We start from the raw sequence: 20,638 nt of genomic DNA, 5'->3' as shown, positions 1-20,638 counted from the left end.
GATCCCTTGCCATTGTCACTCACATCCTAAAAGCATTTTAAAAAATTCATCATGTTGATGCTTTGGGAGAATACTGCATCACTGGAGGTTCTGTCTTTCAGATAACGTTATACACAGATTCCTTCTCCCGATTGGGATCTTCTGAATTCACCCCAAGCAATAATCAAAGGTCAGAGTTTTAGGTGTCCTGGCAACGTTCCACTCTCAATACAACCAAAAATAGGGTACTGTATATGGTCATTAATTTTGTGTTATTTTTGGAACTTGCTACAGGCAAGCAAACAAAGCAGCCAGCTTGCATAACAGTAACTGGACTTAAGGAATGTTAGTGGTTCTCAAGCAGGTCACTTTGGGCTGATCTGAGGACGTGATAAGGTAGTACATAAATGCTTCGAAGTCCATTACATCAACGTGAAGCGGTTGAAAAATCCAAATACTAAACTGAAGTTATGCAGTATTCATCACTCCTGAGCTTGTTCGTCATGTAGCACCGAGAGATGATGCTATTGTGAGTAAGTTCAAGTAAAACGCACATAGCTATTGGTAACATTAGCCAAGGAATATCAGGGGTCTGACTAGACGTAGGATAAAGCTCCCAGACTGCTACCTTCACTTATACAGTCTCTGGGTCCTCATTCCAGCTCACATGTAAATTCACTAATTTTAATCCTGAATGTGACTAATCAACTTCAGGTTCACAAAATGATTCTGCTTAATGTGCACAGCTTCATAAACAAGTTATAAATATGGCTGCCATATGACCAAGGCCCTCCCCTTTTAGCAACTCTCCCTCCACTGCTTCCTCCCCCCTCTAACAACTGTCTCTACTCCCAGCTCTTAAATTTAAAAAGTCATAAGGTATATGCAGTTTGGTACGTTAGACAACCTGCTGGGGAGGGACAGAGTCACAGCTGCCTGACCTGCTACCTATAATGACAAAGGAGCTGACAGCAGACTTATTCTTGCTCCAGGGTGCCTTGACAGAATTTCCACTAATTTTGTCTATACATACCTGGTTATGTCACAAATGTAACCATTTAAGTGATGGAAATATTTATTTGAAGGATAAGGAGGATGTAATTATTATTTCTAAGTACAGACAAGAACAGCTAGTATTTTTTAAAAATTCATTCATGGGTTGTGGGCATCACTGGCTGGGCCAGCAATTACTGCTCATCCCCAATTGCCCTAGAGGCGGTGGTGATCTGCCTTCTTGAACCGCTGCAGTCCATGAGGTGTAAGTACACCCACAGTGATGTTAGGAAGGGAGTTCTAGGGCTTTGATCCAGACAAGTGAAGGAATGGCAATGTATTTTCAAGTCAGGATGGAGTGTGCCTTGGAGGGGTACTTCCAGGTGGTGGTGTTCCCAACCATCTGCTGCCCTTGTCCTTCTAGATGTAGTGGCCATGGGTTTGGAAGGTGCTGCCTAAGGACCATGGTGAGTTTCTGCAGTGCATCTTGTAGAAGGTACACACTGCTAACACTGTGCGTCAATGGTGGAGGGAGTCAATGTTTGCGGATGGGGTGCCAATCAAGCGGGCTTTGTCCTAGATGGTGTCAAGCTTCTTGAGTGTTGTTGGAGCTGCACTCATCCAGGCAAATGGAGAGTATTCCAAAACAATCCCGACTTGTGCCTTGTAGATGATGGATGGGCTTTGGGGGAGTCACGAGGTGAATTACTTGCAACAGGATTCCTAGCCTCTGACCTGTTCTTGTAGGCACAGTATTTATGTGGCTAGTCCAGTTCAGGCTCTGGTCAATGGTAACACCCCCAGGATGTTGATCATGGGGATTCAGCAATGGTAATGCCATTAAATATCAAGGGGCGATGGTTGGATTCTCTCTCATTGGAGATGGTCATTGCCTGGCTCTTGTGTGACATGAATGTTACTTGCCACTTGTCAGCCCAAGTCTGGATATTGTCCAGTTCTTGCAGCATTTGGACATGAACTGTTTCAGTATCTGAGAAGTCACGAATGGTGCTGAACATTACGCAATCAGCAGCGAACATCCCCACTTCTGACCTTATGGTGGAAGGAAGGTCATTGAAGCAGCTGAAGATGGTTGCGCCCAAGACAATACTCTGAAGAACTCCGGGCACTGAGATAACTGACCTCTAACAACCACAACCATCTCCTGTGCTAGGTATGACTCCAACCAGCGAAGAGTTTTCTCCTGATTCCAGTTTTGCTAGGGCTCATTGATGCCATACTTGGTCAATGCTGCCTTGATGCTAAGGGCAATCACTCTCTCTTTGCCTCGAGTTCAGCTCTTTTGTCCACATTTGAACCATGGCTGTAATGAATCAGGAGTTCATTGGCCCTGATGGAATTCAAACTGAGCACCCGTGAGAATATTGCTGAGCAAGTGCCGCTTGATTGTATTGTTGATGACCTCTTCCATCACTTTACTGGTGTAGAGAGAAGACAATGCGGTAGTTGGTTGGGTTGGATTTGTCACTGCGCGTGTACAGGACATACCTGCGCAATTTTCCACACTGCTGGATGGATGCCATTGTAGGTGTACTGGAACAGCTTGGCTATGGGCGTGGCAAGTTCCAAAGATCAAGTCTTCACTATTTCCAGAATATTGTCAGGGTCCATATCCATTGCAGTATCCAGTGCCTTCTTGATAACAGGTGGAGTGAATCAAATTGGCTGAAGACTGACATCTGTGATGCTGGAGACCCACAGAGGAGGCAGAGATAGAATATCCACTCAGCACTTCTGACTGAAGATCATTGCAAATGCTTCACCCTTATCTTTTGCACATTGAGGAGGAGGGTATTTTTAGAGCCTCCTCTTCCAGTGAGTTGTCTAATTGCCCACCACCAGTCACGCCTGGATGTGGCAGCACAGCAGAGCTTAGTTCCGATCCACTGGTTGTGGGATCGCTTAGCTCTATCACTGGCAGCCTATGCTGCTTGGCACCAAGTAGTCCTGTGTTATAGCTTCACCTCATTTGACACCTCATTTTTAGGTGCGCCTTGTGTTGCTCCTGGCATGCCCTCCTGCGCTCTTCATTGAACCAGAGTTGATCCCCTGGCTTGGTGGTAATGGTTGAGATGGGGAAATGCCGGGCCATGAAGTTACAGATTGTGGTCAAGCACAATTCTGCTGCTGCTGATGGCCCACAGTGTCTCATCGTTGCCCAGTCTCTAGTTGTTTAGCACTGTGGCAGTGCCACACACATGAAGGGTATCCTCAGTGTGAGGGCGGGACTTCGTCTCCACAAGGACTGTGCAGTGGTCACTTCTACTGATACTGGCACGGACAGAAGCATCTGCAACAGGCAGGTTGGTGAGGATGAGATCAAGCATATTTTCCCTCACCATCTGCTGCAGACCCAGTCTAGCAGCTATGTAATTTCAGACTCAGCCAGCTCAGTCTGCAGTGGTGCTAGCAAGCCACTCTTGGTGATGGACATTGAAGACCCCCACCCTGAGTAAATTCTGCACCCTTGCCACACTCACTGCTTCCTCCAAGTAGTGTTCAACATAGAGGAGCACTGATTCATCAGCTTGGGGAGGGAGGGGGGCAGTATGTGGTAATCAGCAGGAGGTTTCCTTGCACATGTTTGACCTGATGTCATAACTTCATCGGGTCCAGAGTTGATGTTGGAGGACTCCCAGGACAACTACCTCCCGACTTTATACCACTGTGTCGCCACCTCTGCTGGGTCTGTCCCGCCAATGGGACAGGACATACCCAGGGATGGTGAGGTGGCATCTGGGACATTGTCTGCAAGGTATGATTCCATTGCTTGACCAGTCTGTGAGACAGCTCTCCCAATTTTGGCACAAGCCCCCAGATTTTAGTAAGGAGAACTTTGCAGGATCGACAGGGCCAATTTTTAACGGTGTCAGTTCCAGGGCCTAGGTTGATGCTGGGTGGTCCATGCCGTTTCATTCTTTTTTGACTTTTTAGCAGTTTGATGCAGCTGAGTGGCTTGCTAGGCCATTTCAAAGGGCACTTAAGAGTCAACCACATTGCTATGGATCTGGAGTCACGTAGTCCAGACCGAGTTAAATCAGCAGATTTCCTTCCCTAAAAAGGACAGCAGTGAACCAGATGGGTTTTGATGATAAGTGACAATGGTTTCATGGTAATTAGACTTTTGATTGAATTCAAATTTCACCATCTGCTGTGGTGGGATTCAAACCTTGGCCCCCAGAGCATTAGCCAGAGGGATTACTAGTCCTGTGACAATACCAAGGTGCCACCGCCTTTAAACACAAAAAAAGTCCCAAGAAGCTTCACAGGACACAGAGTCAAATAAGGAGATATAAGACCAGATGACCAAAAGCTTGGTCAAACAGATAGGCTTTAAAGAATGCCTTAAGAAGAAAGCAAGGTAGGCGAGGTAGAGAGGTGTAGGGAGGATATTCCAGAATTTAGGGTTTAGGGAACAGAAAACACACCCATCAGTGGATTAAAATAGCAGATGCTCAAAAGCCAGAATTAGTTTAATATATGTCAACCACAAAAACAAAGCAATTTTCTCCCTCCATGGTTAATTAAATCAGCTAAACTTAAAAATAAGTTGTTCATACAGGCAATGTAAACTGAAGCATCTAACTCTGATTCAATTTTGTCTTATTTTAAGTGGCAAGATAATGCATGAAACCCTGTTATTTTATCTTATTGCAATAGCTCAGTGAGGTACACAATACAATTCAGTGACAACTTGCATAGTACTGAGTTTCATTGATAGAACAATTTTTGACACGTGATATAAAAAGATGAACAAATTACAATACCAAACATGGGTTAAATGTTCTGAGCAAACAAAATTGATAATTACGGGCATGGAGACTGATGGAAGGATTAGTTCCACTCCCCGTTACATGATGTCTATGGAAATATGAGACATAAAATGTCAGATGTGGTCGCCAACATCTACATTTACTACTCTGGTTCAGTTGAAACTGTCGAGTTCTTCTCTCACTGGTCTCAAAAAATAAAGTGAATGTTTGTAAAATTATTTGCAATATCTAATGTAATCTGAAAACTAAACAGGGTAGATTATAGGAATATTAAAAACTTCAGTTGCATGTCATGCTATACTAAGTGTGCCACACCATAAATGAATCAATGTCATGTACATAGCGCCTGCCATTCTCAACCAAATTCCTGAGAGTAGGGGATCGCCATTTTAAAACTAACAATTCAATATCCACTGGCAGATAGGTCACAAGAATGACTTCTATGCAAAATAGAAATGTTATCATAGTGCATTAGGTGCTTTTCTGAAGTCAATATCCAGACATAATCGAGAGTGCTTTATTTAGCCTATGCTAGACCTGACCTCAAAATGCCAGTGGGAACACTGGGTGCCAATTGATCCACTCTGCAGCACTGACATCACTGACCTTGCTGAATTCAAAAATAAACCAGAAGCAATGTGTAGACATGCAATAGATCCACGTGTTGGTACATCAACCTCCATCCTAAACAGAGTATCAAGATTCCAAGTCTGCTCTATAGAAGTCCAGTTATCATCAGCTCTGTGACTTTCACTAAATAGTGAATGACAATGCTATTTGGCAAAAACAAAATGTAAATATATCCAAAAGTTCCACAAGCAGTTTTGAAAAACAAAATGAAATTATCCACATGTCATTTGATAATAATAGGTCAAATGATGACTTTTGCAGGTGGGAATTTAATTGTTTTATTTTAAAAGAACATTTTAATTTGAATCCAGCTGGAATAATTCTAAATTTAATTTGAAAAAAGAGATGTTCTCCCCCCCACCCTGATTGTATTCAGCATTTAACAGTGCAACTAAACAAACTATCTTCGTAGCACAACTAACAACAATACGAGTCACATATGATCCTGACTTGGAACTATATCACTGTCGCTAGATCAAAACCCTGGAACCCCTTCCCTAACAGCACTGCGGGTGTACCTACACCACATGGCCTGCAACAGTTCAAGAAGGTGGCTCATCACTACCTTCAAGGGCAATTAGAGACAGGCAATCATTGGTGGCCTTGCCATCGAAACCCTCATTTGAAGAAAATTATAAATAACAAAATGAAATCCAATATAGGAGTACTAAAAATTATTTGTAACCTAAAATGTGTTGTGGGGTTTCAGCTGGCATTTGTTCTATAACTTACCTGCAAAGATCGCTTCCCCAGCAATACCCTAAACACAATTTATTAGAAAATGTTGTCTTAGTAACATTATCTGTCACAAAATACTAAAACTGTGATTAATCCCAACTAGTTACATATGTTATTATTAGTAAGATTTGAATTCACTAACATTGAAATGATTTATAGACTCTCCAACAATGTAACACAGCTAGTAATCAGCCAGTTCATCTAATATTTACTATGCAACACAGAGGTTATTAGCAGGGCAAAAAATTCTTACTGGTTAAAAATATGTGCTATTATAAAGAAATATTTTGCTAAAACACAAAAATCTTGTAACGTAGCATGCAAATAATGAAGTCCTCATAATGATTGAGGTTTTTTTTAAATTAAAGTGCACAAATGATTAAAAAGCTGACAATGTTTTGTCTACCAGCATGAAAGTCACAGAAATAATCCAATACCAATCTGTGAAACAGATTAATCCACTTTGACCTACCGGCTACACAGTGCAAACAAAAATTAGGCAAACACTGATTGCTGCACAACTACCTTACATGAAAACTAAAAAAAAGGTTTATTTTGCCTAATTCTCTAACAAAATACAGTAATTTATGATGTTAGTGCACATGGTTTGACCTCTTCAAACTTTGAAGAAGTATTAAAGAGATGAATGGGTTCAAGTGGATGCAGCTGTTAATACAAAAATAGAATTACCTGGAAAAACTCAGGTCTGGCAGCATCGGCAGCATCATGAGGACTCGAAACGTCAACTTTTTTCTTCTCCGCCGATGCTGCCAGACCTGCTGAGTTTTTCCAGGTAATTCTGTTTTTGTTTTGGATTTCCAGCATCTGCAGTTTTTTTGTTTTTATCTCCATATTATTGCAGCTGTTAATATGTTGTTCAATGAAAAGCAGCCATTCAAGCAAACAAAGTCAAAAGTCAAGAAATTTATGTTAGAACTATACAATGCTCTGGTCAGGTAGGAAGTCATTGGAATCAAATTGGAATATGCCATAAAACTGTTAGCGATAATTCAAACTCCATTTTTGAATGGGACAATCAAGCTCCAAGATAAGAGGCTGTACTTAATGCCAGTGGACCGAGTTACGAACGTGTCTACCAACTGGTTTTCACAGGAAAATGGTTGCAACAGCAGAATTTGATCCTTAAAACAGCAGAATCCCATGTAACCAAAATGGAATTTGACATGGTCAATCTGCATAAACCAATAAGATATTGTGAATGGACAAAACAATTGATTACCAAGCCCCAAACATAGGTAAAAATCTAGAACAGAATGAGCTATTCAATCACTTGAATCAATGGTCAATGCTGGAAAACCTGAATAAATGGAGACAACTAATAGGGCCCTCACATTATTATGCGAGATACTAACTAGTGCAGCAAGTATAAATACAGGCAACTATTTTGGGGTGAAACTGTAGAGTGGGTCAAAAATAGATTGATTCAATTTCACAGAAGGGAAATCTGAACAGTTCTTTTCCACACACATCATGACTTCTAGGTTGGGTGACGAAGAGAACGACAATATTTTCAGTAGGTAAGCTACAATAGGTAAAATGGACTTCATCTATATTCATGTGATTTGCTGTGGCTGCAAGATTGCAGGAGTAGAAAACAAAAACAATCAAAATTCAAAAGCTAAATGGTCTATATTTCATGAAAACAAGTCAAATCAAAAATTTTAAAATATACTGATCATCTATGCCTAAACTGCAAAATATTCCAATAATTTTAGATGGAAACATGCACGATAATGGAAACAACAAATAAGTTTTTAGCAGTTTCAAAAACAAAGGTTAGTAAAACCTTGCTTTCAGGTGGAGTTGGTGCACAATATATGCTTTCTGCTCAATTTTAAGATTTTCCATCAACTATTTTGTGTACCAAGTTTAAGAAACATGCCAGATGTAAATTTACTTTACACTTTTGAACAATTTCTTCACAGTAGTGCTGTGAATCATGAAATTAGTCATGAATATTAATATAAAAGCACTTCACATCGAGGTAAACTATAAAGTGCAGTGACTGCTGTGCACAGCAAGATGCCACAATGACTAGTTAATCAGTTTTTGATGATGTTGCTTTAAAGAAGAAAATTTGATTAGGACCATGTGCAAACTCCTTCCTTGAAATAGTGCCACAAAATCTTTTAACATCCACTGAACAAGCTGACAGGACCCCGATTTAATGTTTCATCCAAAGAATAGAAATTCAAACTTCTATAAAACTACACTGGAGTCCCAAATCCTGATGTGGGCACAAACCAAGGGTGACACACTAATCATGGGAGATTTCAATCAACAATGACTGAGTAAACCTAATTAGTACTGATGCTGTGGAGGATGAATTCTTGGGACATACTCGAGATGGCTTTCTAGAATTGTATGTTGAGGAACCAACTAGGGAATGGGCTATTTAGATCTAGTATTATGTAATGAAAAAGGGCTAATTAATAATCTTGTTGTAAAGGAGCTTTTAGGAAAGAGTGACCATAATATGATAGAACTATATCACTTTAAAAATTAATGTAAAATTCTATCAGAAACTTGGATCTTAAATCTAAACAAAGGAAACTATGAAGGTATGAAGGAGAAATTGGCTGTGGTGGATTGGGAAACTACGTTAAAAAGTATGATAGTAGACAGGCAATGGCTAACATTTAAAGAACTAATATATAGTTTACAACAAAAATATTTTCCTTTAACGCACAAAAACCCAGGAAACGAAAGTGCTCAAAGCACAGCTAATGAAAGAAATCAAGGATCTTTTTAGATCAAAGAAAGAGATGCATAAAGTTGCCAAAAAATGGCAAGCCTGAGGATTAAGAGCATTTTAGAATTCGTAAAGGAGGACCAAGAGAAAGATGAAGAAAGATAGAATGAGAGTAAACTAGCGAGGAACATAAAAAGACTGTAAAAGCTTCCATAGGTGTGTGCAAAGGAAAAGATTAGCAAAAACAAATGTGGGTCAGAAGAATTTATAATGGGTAAATGGGAAATAAGGAAACGGCAGAGAAACTAAACAAATATTTCATGTCTGTCTCTACAGAGGAAAATACCAAAAGCCTCCCAGAAATAAATGGAGAATCAAGGGGCTAGTGTAAGTGAGGAACTGCAAGATTTTAACATTAGTGGAAAAAAAAGGTACTTGAGAAATTAATGGGACTTAAAGTAGATAAATCCCCTGTAGTTTTGAATGATGACGACCAATACATCTATATCCATAGTCAACTCTTTCTGTAGAGATGCAAGTATATGCATTGGTCACCATCTTTCAAAATTCTATAGACTCTGAAATGGTTTCTGCTGATTGCAAATGCAACCCCACTACTTAAGAAAGGAGAAAGAGAGAATATGGGGAACTCCAGACCTCAGCCTAAGATCAGTTACAGGGAAAATGCTAGGATCTATAATAAAGGATGTGATAACAGGACATTTAGAAAACACTGGTAAGATTGGGCAGAGTCAACACGGATTTATGAAAGGGGAAATCATGTTTAATGAACCTTGGAGTATTTATCTCACACAATAGATAATGGGGAAACGGGTGGATGCAGTATATTTAGATTTTCGTTTTTGATAAGGTTCCACACAAGAGGCTAGTAAACAAAGTTGGAGCACGTGGGATTCGGGGGGTGGGGGGGAATATACTGGCATGGATTGAGAACTGGTTTGTGAACAGAAAGGAGTGTAGGAATTAATGGGTCATTTTCAGGTTGGCAGGCTGTAACTAGCAGGGTACCACAAGGATCAGTACTTGGGCCCCAGCTATTCATAATCTATATCAATGAGTTGAATGTGTGCATTAAATGTAATATTTCCAAGTTTGAAGATGACATAAAACTAAGTGGAAGTGCAAGTTGCGAGGATGCAACGACGCTTCAAGGGAAGTTGGAGAAGCTAAGTTGAGTGGGCAAAAATTTTGCAGATGGAACACAATGTGAAAAAAAGAGTATTTCTTAAATGGCGAGAGACTGGGAAATGTTGAATTTCAAAGGATCTAGGACGTCCTTGTTCACGAGTCATAGAAAGGTAAAATGCAGGTTACGCAAGCCATTAAGGTAGTAAATGGTACGATGGCCTTTATTACAAAAGGGTTTGAGTATAGGAGTAAAGATGTTTTACTGTAATTATATAGAGCCTTGGTGAGACCACACCTGGAGTGTTGTGCGCAGTTTTGGTTTCCTTGCTCAAGGAAAGATATACTTGCCAAAGAGGGAGTGCAATGAAGGTTTACCAAACTAATTCCTGGGATGGAGGAGTTGTCCTAGGAGGAAAGACTAAATAGCCTGGGCCTTTATTCTCTAGAGTTTAGAAGGATGAGAGGTGATGTCATTCAAACATAAAATCATACTGGCTGGACAGGATAGATGCAGAAAGGATGTTTCCCCTGGCTGGGTGATCTAGAAGAGACGACATAGTCTCAGGGTAAGAGGCAGGTCATTTAGGACTGAGATGAGGAGGAGTTTCTTCACTCAGAGGGTGGTGAATTTTTGGAATTCTCCGCCCCAGCAGGCTGTGGAGGCTCAGCCTTAAGTATGTTCAAGACAGAGATTGATAGATTTCTACGTATTAAAATCATCAAAGGAGAGAGGGATAGTGCAGGAACAAGGTGTTGAAGTAGGTCAGCCATGATCTCATTGAAAGGTGGGCAGGTTCAAAGGGCAGAATGGTCTTTTCCTGCTCCTATTTATGGTCTTATGTTCTAACAGGCAACAATCCTACCAATTATACCAAACTGAAGCTGATCAAAAAACTTCCAAAATTCAAAAGCAAAATACAGTTGTCCACCATGGAAGATATGAGATAAGGTGAAAAGAGTCATCACAGTGATCTTGTCCAGTTTGCCTTGTGTAGTTACGCCAAACCAGATGCAAGCTTAAAAGAATCAGCCAGGCCATTGTTCTACCTCAGTACCTAAACAAAACATGGCCATGAGAATCATACCATTGTATCTTCGCACAGGTTATCCACATCAGGAGTGAAACTCTCTCTACCAAGGCATCAATTGGACCACAATTAATATTAATGGCCCAAACTGGGAAAAAGGTGGGGGTTAAATGAACCAGAATTCCAACTCCTATTTGCTATCCAGTGACCCCTGCTGGAAAGTGCATGTGTTGAGCGGGTGAAAATCAGAAGCAGACAAGAATAGGACACTGCTCAACTATAACAGTCTCTCAAAGTTGAATAGCATGGTGATAATTACTATTTAAGCTCAAGTATGAATAGGCAATTGAAGGCTACTAGCAGACAGAGAGCTTTAACCTACATAAATCACCACTTTCAGCAATGAGGAAAGAGGAAAGACAAATATTAAAAATACACGTTTTTGCCCTAAGTTCCGAAGATATGAATGAATTTTCAACAAGCAGATTCAGGTCAGAGGTTAAGATGAGCAGCAGATAGTTAGCAAGATTTTTTAAATAAAAAGACCATAAGTTAACATTCTAAAATTTTGTCAGAAAGTCTCAACTGAACGTTCAGATGCAAAACTCCTGTACAGATACAAAGGGATTCTTGTATTTTACAGTGAAAACATCTCACTTTGTATTTTCCACATTGAGACTGATGTTTCAAGTTGTATGCTATTGTACTGACATCATAGGATAAGTTTAAAGGATTATGATCGGCAAACATTTGCCATATGCAAATATTAGCCAAATGCAAGCCACAACTGCTCACTATAGAGGTAAAGTCTAACAGCAAGCTGGGAAAGCTACCATTGGTGGGCGATTGCCAAAGTAGGGAAACATTTTAGGTGACTTCTATTTGCTCTGATAGGAAAAAAGTGATAGGGCAGCATATTACGTTGATCGTCACAACCCCCCCAAAGCTTCTAACCTGAAAGAAACCATATAAACAGCACCACAAATTTAGTGACAAAATAAATCAGTTAATTTTTATTGTACAAGATTTCAGGATTTTGGGGGGAAAATGTGCATTTTCAGGAAACCGTATGCTACAATTCCAAACATCTTTCCACGATCAATGGCTCTAGTACATTAGCCCAAAGAAATGGGCAATATTGTCATCAGAATACACCCTCGATCAGCCTAAATTACAGTGATAAACATTTACTCCCTTCATTGGATACTAGGTTGAAATGAAACAATTAAAAAGTTTCGTCCAGATTTGAACATAGCTTTTTCACCAACTAACTGTACATACGACGCCTGCTTTCCAATATTTATATATTTTCACTCATCATTTAGAACACATTTCAGGCTACTCAATACTGGCTCCTTGACTTTTCACACTCCTTTATACTTATTATAACACAAGCCCAATTAGGAAAAAACTACTTTCTTGAGCTGTTGGAGATGGAATATGCAATTCTTTCTCATCTCTATGTGGCTGTTGTCAGTGTGGGGTGTCAATATCCTGCTACCTTATTAGTTTTGACTAGTTAGGATTGCATTTTCAATTATGGCTTAGTTTTTCTATGTCATTAGGTTGCTTAATTTACAGGTCCTCCTTGTATAAAAATTCTGCCATGTGACAGGAAGAGGTGAATATATACTGCATTTCCAAAAAGAAGTTTTTCTTGGCTTGCTTTAGCTAATATGATTTCATTCTTTGAATGCCTATGTCATTTTCCAATATCACTGCCCACCCATACAGCTTTTTCAATTGCATAAGTCAATATAGAAGTACTGTACTACAGTTTCTGATGTCAGATTTTTATTCATTAGGTCAGTGGTAGTAAAGATTTTCAACTCTCCAGGCCATGCATTGTGTAACACATATTTCCCTGAGAATTAAATTGGGCTTCTTTTGAGAATTACAGAAGGCACTAAATTGGTGCCACTTCACATGGGTTTTCCACTGGGGTTATGGTTTGCATCTAATTAATAATTCTAGAACGGGGTCAATGAGGGGCTTTAAACTTTTAAACAGCACAGAAATTGCATAAAATTGAGCAGTGTTTACTGTACTTTCTATACAAAATTTAAATAAATTCACAAAACTGCAAAAGTTCAAAAAAATTAATTGATCATTAATTCCCATTAAACGTTTTGAGGATTTCAGACAAGAAATTTACCAATAACAGTTTACCTATTTATACAGGTGGCACCTCAAAAAAATCAAAGCCCTTTTGTTTTCCAGACCTGTAAATAAATCTCTAACCAGGCAACACGCAATTCCAAACCTGTAAATAAATCTAAATGGACAACATGCAATTCCAGTCAGAATGTATCTAAAACATTTATTTCCTTCTTGAAAATAGCTGTTTGATCCTGATGTTTGAGGAAATTAGAAGAAATTTTACATTAGGGATGTTGGAGATCAAGCTAGAAATTTCCCATATGACAATCCTGGGTCAGCGTACTTGCACTTTAAAAATCACCTAAGCCTAATAATACATCACAAGAAAAGTCAGTCTTTACTAACAATTGCAAGTAGCTACCTATTAAATAATTTATAAATCAGAACTTTAAAATGTTTAATCATACTTATTAGTACACCATCTCCTAAAATACTACCCAACTTCCATCATGCCCAATAACAGCTTTCAGGGTGGAGAAATCAACACTCTAGATCAGTAGAACTAGTTCCAGCTTGCAACTTCAACGTATACCATTTGATGAGGGTAATCTCAATTTGAATGCGATTCAAAATAATTACCAGACTGACTTCAAATTCTGATTAAATCAATGCACAAAGAAGTTCGTGCCTTTTAAAGAAAGCTTGGGCTCTTGCTGCAAGATATTTGTACTGAACTATAATAACTGTCACTCCCACCTACCCTCCCTCCCAAAAAGTAAAAGATCGTCCTAAATGTCAAGTTCGGGCTCATTCCATTCGCCTCAAGCACTAAGCATTACTCAGAGGACAAAATTTACAGTGCGTTTTCCTCAATTTAAAATATCCACACCCTACGCTATGCTCTCTAATCACTCCAAGATAAGACGTGGCATTTTCCAATACTTCAGCAGTGAAAGAAATCATGATTTCTACGGTAGAAAGAAAATATCAGAGCGAAGCAGTAGTAGACCTGGAAGAAGTTTTTAAACAACAGGCACACTTCGGGGAGACGCCTTGACAGATGATTATATTTTACAGCCCCAACCCTTTCAATCTCATACTGCATCCGATTCCAAAGGAAGACTCACGCACAGCTCAAACTTGAACAGTCTATGGTAACACACATAAAATACTGAAAATAATCTGTCTTTAGAAACACACGAAGAATGACAGCGCCGGAGCCAGAAAAACAACTCACCCCGACCGACACAGTTTCATCCCCTTGAAATTTGCAGATATATTTATCTCCGCGTTGGACCTCCGAGTCATTCAGGGGCCTGAAGCGGCACATCACTTTTATACTGCACTCTGCCGGATCCGCCATTGTCCTTTTTTATTGTATTGGGGGGGAAAATTTTCAAAAATAATACAAATTAAACTTCCCCCCCCTAACAGCTTTGCTTCTTTCACCCTCCTGATCGGTGGTTGATGTCTCTCCGCCGAGCGTAGCGAGCCGGTTCGCGATCCTGACGGCGACTTTGTTTTTTTTTCTTCCGCTCTCTCCCTTTTCACTTCACTTCCGATGCAACATGGCCGCCATTAAACCGGCGAACACCCGTCTCGCAGCCGCGGCCTCACTCTCACTCAGCGCGCGGGGAGGGAGGGGGCGGGACTAATGGGAGCGGGGCGGTGCCGTCATATCTACCCATACTATCCCCGCGGCTGCTCTCCCCGCTCGTGTTCCGCCGACCAACTGCGCACGCGCGTGACATGCCCTGCCGCCTAATTGTGCACGCGCGCGGTGTTTGCTTTCCCCCCTTCCCAACCTGAGTAGGAAGCGGGAAGAATTGACGGGTGTCGTTCATACTTTGCTTTTAAGAGTTTCGTGAGGACAATTTGTTTTTTCCCCCAAAAAGGAAGACCAATAGTATGTTCAGTTGATTGAAAGACGGCTAGTACTGCTATCATGAGCAGGAGCCGCCCCACGCTCTGTGGGTAATATGTGGAGAAAATGATGTCATCCGAAGCCAAATATCGCGAGATTCGCCGCGATGACAGCGCTGAGAGTAAACCACTCAACCCTTTCAACCCTCAATCACATGACTCAATTACAGGATTGGAGGCTTGCACTTTATTAGTCCTGTCCTGCTCTGTGTACAGACTTTGGCCCGTTCTGCCAGGCACCCTGAAAAGCAAACAAGCCAGCTGACCAAATTAAAGTTAACGATGGATAATTAACAGGTTTGCTAATTCTGATTGGACATATGTGTGAAGGTTTCATCATATGACTTCCTGCCTGTAACTTCATCTCCCAGTTAAATAGACTTTATTCCCTCCCTGCCCTCATTTTCTAATGTCGCTATAACTAATAGACAAAGTATTGATGAAATGACAAAATGTTTTTGATGCCCTTATGAGTTACCTCCTCTGATGCTCATAATAGTGACCAGGGTATTAAATGTTAATTTCTGGAAACTCCAGCTGGGACAACCCTGAAGGATTAGCAACCCTAGTAATCACAATCACAGAATTATTATAGCACAGAAGGAGGCCATGCGTGTGCTAGCTCTCCAAAGGATTTAACTATTTAACTAGTGTCACTCTGTCTTCTCCTCATAGGCCTGTACATACTTCATTTTCAGATAATCTTGAATTCCTTGATTGAACCTGCCTTCACCACACTCAGGCAGAGCCTGTGAAAAAGTTTCCCCTCGTGTCTCCATTTTGCCAGTTGCCTTAAATCTGTGCCCTTTTGTTCTTGATCCTTCCACCAATGGGAACAGTTTCGCCCTATCTACTCTGTCCTCATGATTTTGAATATCTCTATCAACTCTCCCCTCGACCTTCTCTTCTCCAAAAAAAACAGTCCCAGCTTCTCCAATCAATCTACCTAACTGAAATTCACTCATTCTGACCACGCCTGTCTATGTCCTTTTGAAGTTCTACATTATCCTCATTGCAGTTTACAATGCTTCCAATAATAAAAACAAAAAACTGCGGATGCTGGAAATCCAAAGCAAAAACAGAATTACCTGGAAAAACTCAGCAGGTCTGGCAGCATCGGCGGAGAAGAAAAGAGTTGACGTTTCAAGTCCTCATGACCCTTCGACAGAACTAGGTGAATCCCAGGAAGGGTTGAAATATAAGCTGGTTTAAGGTGGGGGGGGTTGGGTGGGGGGAGAGGGAGAGAAGTGGAGGGGGGTGGTGTGGTTGTAGGCAAAAGCAGTGATAGAAGCAGATCATCAAAAGATGTCACAGACGGCAGAACAAAAGAACACAGAGGTGTCGAAGTTGGTGATATTATCTAAACGAATGTGCTAATTAAGAATGGATGGTAGGGCACTCAAGGTATAGCTCTAGTGGGGGTGGGGGGAGCATAAAAGATGTTAAAATAATGGAAATAGGAGGAGGGAAAAAGAAAAATCTATATAATTTATTGGAAAAAAACAAAAGGAAGGGGGAAGAAACAGAAGTGGGGGTGGGGATGGAGGAGGGAGGTCAAAACATAAAGTTGTCGAATTCAATATTCAGTCCGGAAGGCTGTAAAGTGCCGAGTTGGAAGATGAGATGTTGTTCCTCCATTTTGTGTTGGGCTTCACTGGAACAATGCAGCAAGCCAAGGACAGACATGTGGGCAAGAGAGCAGGGTGCAGTGTTGAAATGGCAAGCGACAGGGTGGTTTGGGTCATTCTTGCGGACAGACCGCAGGTGTTCTGCAAAGCGGTCGCCCAGTTTACGTTTGGTCTCTCCAATGTAGGGGAGACTGCATTGGGAGCAACAAATGCAGTAGACTAAGTTGGGGGAAATGCAAGTGAAACGTTGCTTCACTTGAAAGGAGTGTTTGGGCCCTTGGACGGTGAGGAGAGAGGAAGTGAAGGGGCAGGTATTACATCTTTTGCGTGGGCATGGGGTGGTGCCATAGGTGTGGGTTGGGGAGTAGGGGGTGATGGAGAAGTGGACCAGGATGTCCCGGAGGGAACGATCCCTACGGAATGCCGACAATGGGGGTGAAGGGAAGATGTGTTTGGTAGTGGCATCATGCTGGAGTTGGCGGAAATGGTGGAGGATGATCCTTTGAATGCGGAGGCTGGTGGGGTGATAAGTGAGGACAAAGGGGACCCTATCATGTTTCTGGGAGGGAGGAGAAGGCATGAGGGCGGATGCGCGGGAGATGGGCCGGACACGGTTGAGGGCCCTGTCAACGACCGTGGGTGGAAAACCTCGGTTAAGGAAGAAGGAGGACATGTCAGAGGAACTGTTTTTGAAGGTAGCATCATTGGAACAGATGCGACGGAGGCGAAGGAATTGAGAGAATGGGATGGAGTCCTTACAGGAAGCGGGGTGTGAGGAGCTGTAGTCGAGGTAGCTGTGGGAGTCGGTAGGCTTGTAATAGATATTGGTGGACAGTCTATCACCAGAGATTGAGACAGCGAGGTCAAGGAAGGGAAGAGAAGTGTCAGAGATGGACCACGTGAAAATGATGGAGGGGTGGAGATTGGAAGCAAAATTAATAAATTTTTCCAAATCCCGACGAGAGCACGAAGCAGCACCGAAGTAATCATCGATGTACCGGAGAAAGAGTTGTGGAAGGGGGCCGGAGTAGGACTGGAACAAGGAATGTTCCACATACCCCATAAAGAGACAGGCACAGCTGGGGCCCATGCGGATACCCATAGCCACACCTTTTATTTGGAGGAAGTGAGAGGAGTTGAAGGAGAAATTGGTCAGTGCGAGAACAAGTTCAGCCAGACGGAGGAGAGTAGTAGTGGATGGGGATTGTTCGGGCCTCTGTTCGAGGAAGAAGCTAAGGGCCCTCAGACCATCCTGGTGGGGGATGGAGGTGTAGAGGGTGTCCATGGTGAAGAGGAAGCGGTTGGGGCCAGGGAACTGGAAATTGTTGATGTGACGTAAGGTGTCAGAGGAATCACGGATGTAGGTGGGAAGGGACTGGACAAGGGGAGAGAGAAGGGAGTCAAGATAAAGAGAGATGAGTTCAATGGGGCAGGAGCAAGCTGACACGATCGGTCTACCGGGACAGTTCTGTTTGTTGATTTTGGGTAGGAAGTAGAAGCGGGCCGTCCGAGGTTGGGCGACTATCAGGTTGGAAGCTGTGGGAGGAAGATCCCCAGAGGAGATGAGGTCAGTGACAGTCCTGGAAACAATGGCTTGATGTTCAGTGGTGGGGTCATGGTCCAGGGAGAGGTAGGAGGAAGTGTCTGTGAGTTGACACTCAGCCTCCGCGAGGTAGAGGTCAGTGTGCCAGACAACAACAGCACCACCCTTGTCAGCGGGTTTGATGACGATGTCAGGGTTGGACCTGAGAGAATGGAGTGCAGTAAGTTCAGCGAGAGAGAGATTAGAATGGGTTGGAGGAGCAGAGAAATTGAGACGACTAATGTCGCGCCGACAGTTATCAATGAAAAGATCAAGAGAAGGTAAGAACCAAGAGGGAGGGTTCCAGGTGGAGGGAGAATATTGGAGGTGGGTGAAAGGATCCGTTGAACGGGGAGAGGACTCCTGCCCAAAGTAGTGAGCCCGGAGACGAAGACGGCGGAAGAAGAGTTCAGCATCGTGCTGAGCCCGAAATTCATTAAGGTGAGGGCGTAGGGGTATGAAACTAAGTCCTTTGCTGAGCACTGAACGTTCAGCATCGGAGAGGGGAAGGTCGGGGGTATAGTGAATACACGGCTGGGGCTGGGATTGGAAGATGGGGTGGGGACGGAGGGACAGGCAGGGATGGAGGGTCCTAGATGGGTGTTGCTGTCGATGAGTTGTCAACGTCAACTCTTTTCTTCTCCGCCGATGCTGCCAGACTTGCTGAGTTTTTCCAGGTAATTCTGTTTTTGTTTTACAATGCTTCCAAGTTTAGTATCATCTGCAAAGGTCATTCATATCAGGAAGAGCAAGGATCCTAACACTGACCTCTGGGGAACTTCACTACAAACGTTCCTCCAATCCGAAAAGCATCCGTTAATCACTACTCTCTCTTTCCTGTCACTCAACCAATTTTGTATCCATATTGCTACTGTTCCTTTTATTCCATGTAATGAAAGGGAATGTTAGAAAATTCTAAGGGAATGGCTTAAATGTGGAATTCCTGTAATAAGTCATGTATGAAGCAGAAGTTTGGTGCCACCTGTAGCTGGATGTATTCCCCGAGGTTTCATCAAATAACCTCATGCCTTCCACCACCCTACCCCCACCTCCAATTTTATGAGATATGGGGAGCAAGTGGGAAAGTGAGGCAGAAGATCAGCCATGATAATATTGAATGGCTGAGCAGGCGTGAGAGACAGTATCGTCTACTATTCCTATTTCTTATGTTCACATACTCCTGCCATTTGTTGTCAACACACCTATCCTTACAGTGCACCACTTTCCTAGGCTAAAGTAGCCCTGCTTTTTCTTACCCATTTGGATGATGATAGACCACAGATCAATCATTGATCTCATTGAATAGTATCAGGAGCTACTCCAGTTCCTATGCTTCTATAATTGACTGTCAAACAATCTTTATAGTCCATCTGCAATCTTTGTTCAACTAATAAATGCTGAAAGAAACTGAAAAAGAATTGCACGATTTATTATAAAGTCTCTATGATTTTTCTCCTGGGTTGGTCACAGCAGTAATCAGAATATTAAATATTAATTACTGGAGGCTCCAGGAATCTTGGAGGATTGGCAAACCTAAGGAAAAGACATAATTTATTTTCGAAGGGAATTAGGTCTTTGCTTGAAGCTGTGGAATATTAATGGGGATGAGGAGCAGAGTAGGATTAGATGGGTGGTTTGTGGAGAAAACACCACCAAAGACCTGAGGAGTCAAATGGCCCTTTTTTGTGCTCCAACATTGTGTGGTTCCATGATAATTAAATGACAATTGTCAATTCATATCAATACTGTTGTCAGTAGAATGTAGAATTTTTAAGATGGAAAAAGATCATCGCCTATCTAGTTCACAGAATCATAATGGTACAGCAGGAGAACATTTAGCCCATCATGTCTGCACCAGCTCTCCGAATGAGCATTATGATCTAGTGCCATTGCCCTGTCTTTTCCCCGTACCCTTGCTCATTGTTTCAATTCAAATAATCATCTAATGTCCTTGAATGCCTTGATTGAACCTGCCTCCGCCACTTTTCCAGGCAGTGCATTCCAGACCCGAACCATTAGTTGTGTGGAAACACTTTTTCTCGTATTATATTTGCTTCTTTTGCAAATCACTTTAAATCTGTGCCCCCTCGCTCTTGATCCTTTTACGAGTGGGAACAGCTTCTCCCTATCTGCTCTGTCCAGCCCCCTCATGATTTTGAACATCTCTATCAAATCTCCTCTCAGCCTTCTTCTCTCGAAGAAGAACAGTCCCAACCTCTTCAATCTATTCTCATAGCTGAAGCTTCTCATCCCTGGAACCATCCTTGTAAACCTCTTCTGCACTCTCTCCAATGTGTTCACATCCTTTCTATAATATGGTGCCCAGAACTGTACACAGTTCTAATGAGTGTCTTGTATAAATTCAGCATAACCTTCCTGCT

The 20,638-nt window shown here is 41.9% G+C and overlaps 1 protein-coding gene across 1 annotated transcript in view; it reads right to left on the bottom strand.

Moving 5' to 3' along the window:
* LOC121276022 (kinesin-1 heavy chain) overlaps positions 1 to 14,755 on the bottom strand; it is a 128,836-nt gene extending 114,081 nt beyond the window's left edge. The window contains exon 1 of the mRNA XM_041183965.1: positions 14,362 to 14,755. Within this exon, the coding sequence (XP_041039899.1) occupies positions 14,362 to 14,487 (126 nt within the window). The 5' untranslated portion in view covers positions 14,488 to 14,755. The remainder of the gene's footprint in view (positions 1 to 14,361) is intronic.
* Positions 14,756 to 20,638: the final 5,883 nt, after the last annotated feature.

This window comes from Carcharodon carcharias, chromosome 3 (assembly GCF_017639515.1).
Source record: "Carcharodon carcharias isolate sCarCar2 chromosome 3, sCarCar2.pri, whole genome shotgun sequence".
In the NCBI taxonomy this organism is placed as follows: domain Eukaryota; kingdom Metazoa; phylum Chordata; class Chondrichthyes; order Lamniformes; family Lamnidae; genus Carcharodon; species Carcharodon carcharias.
Note: the sequence above shows the minus strand (reverse complement) of the source record. Positions and strands in the feature narration are given on the sequence as shown.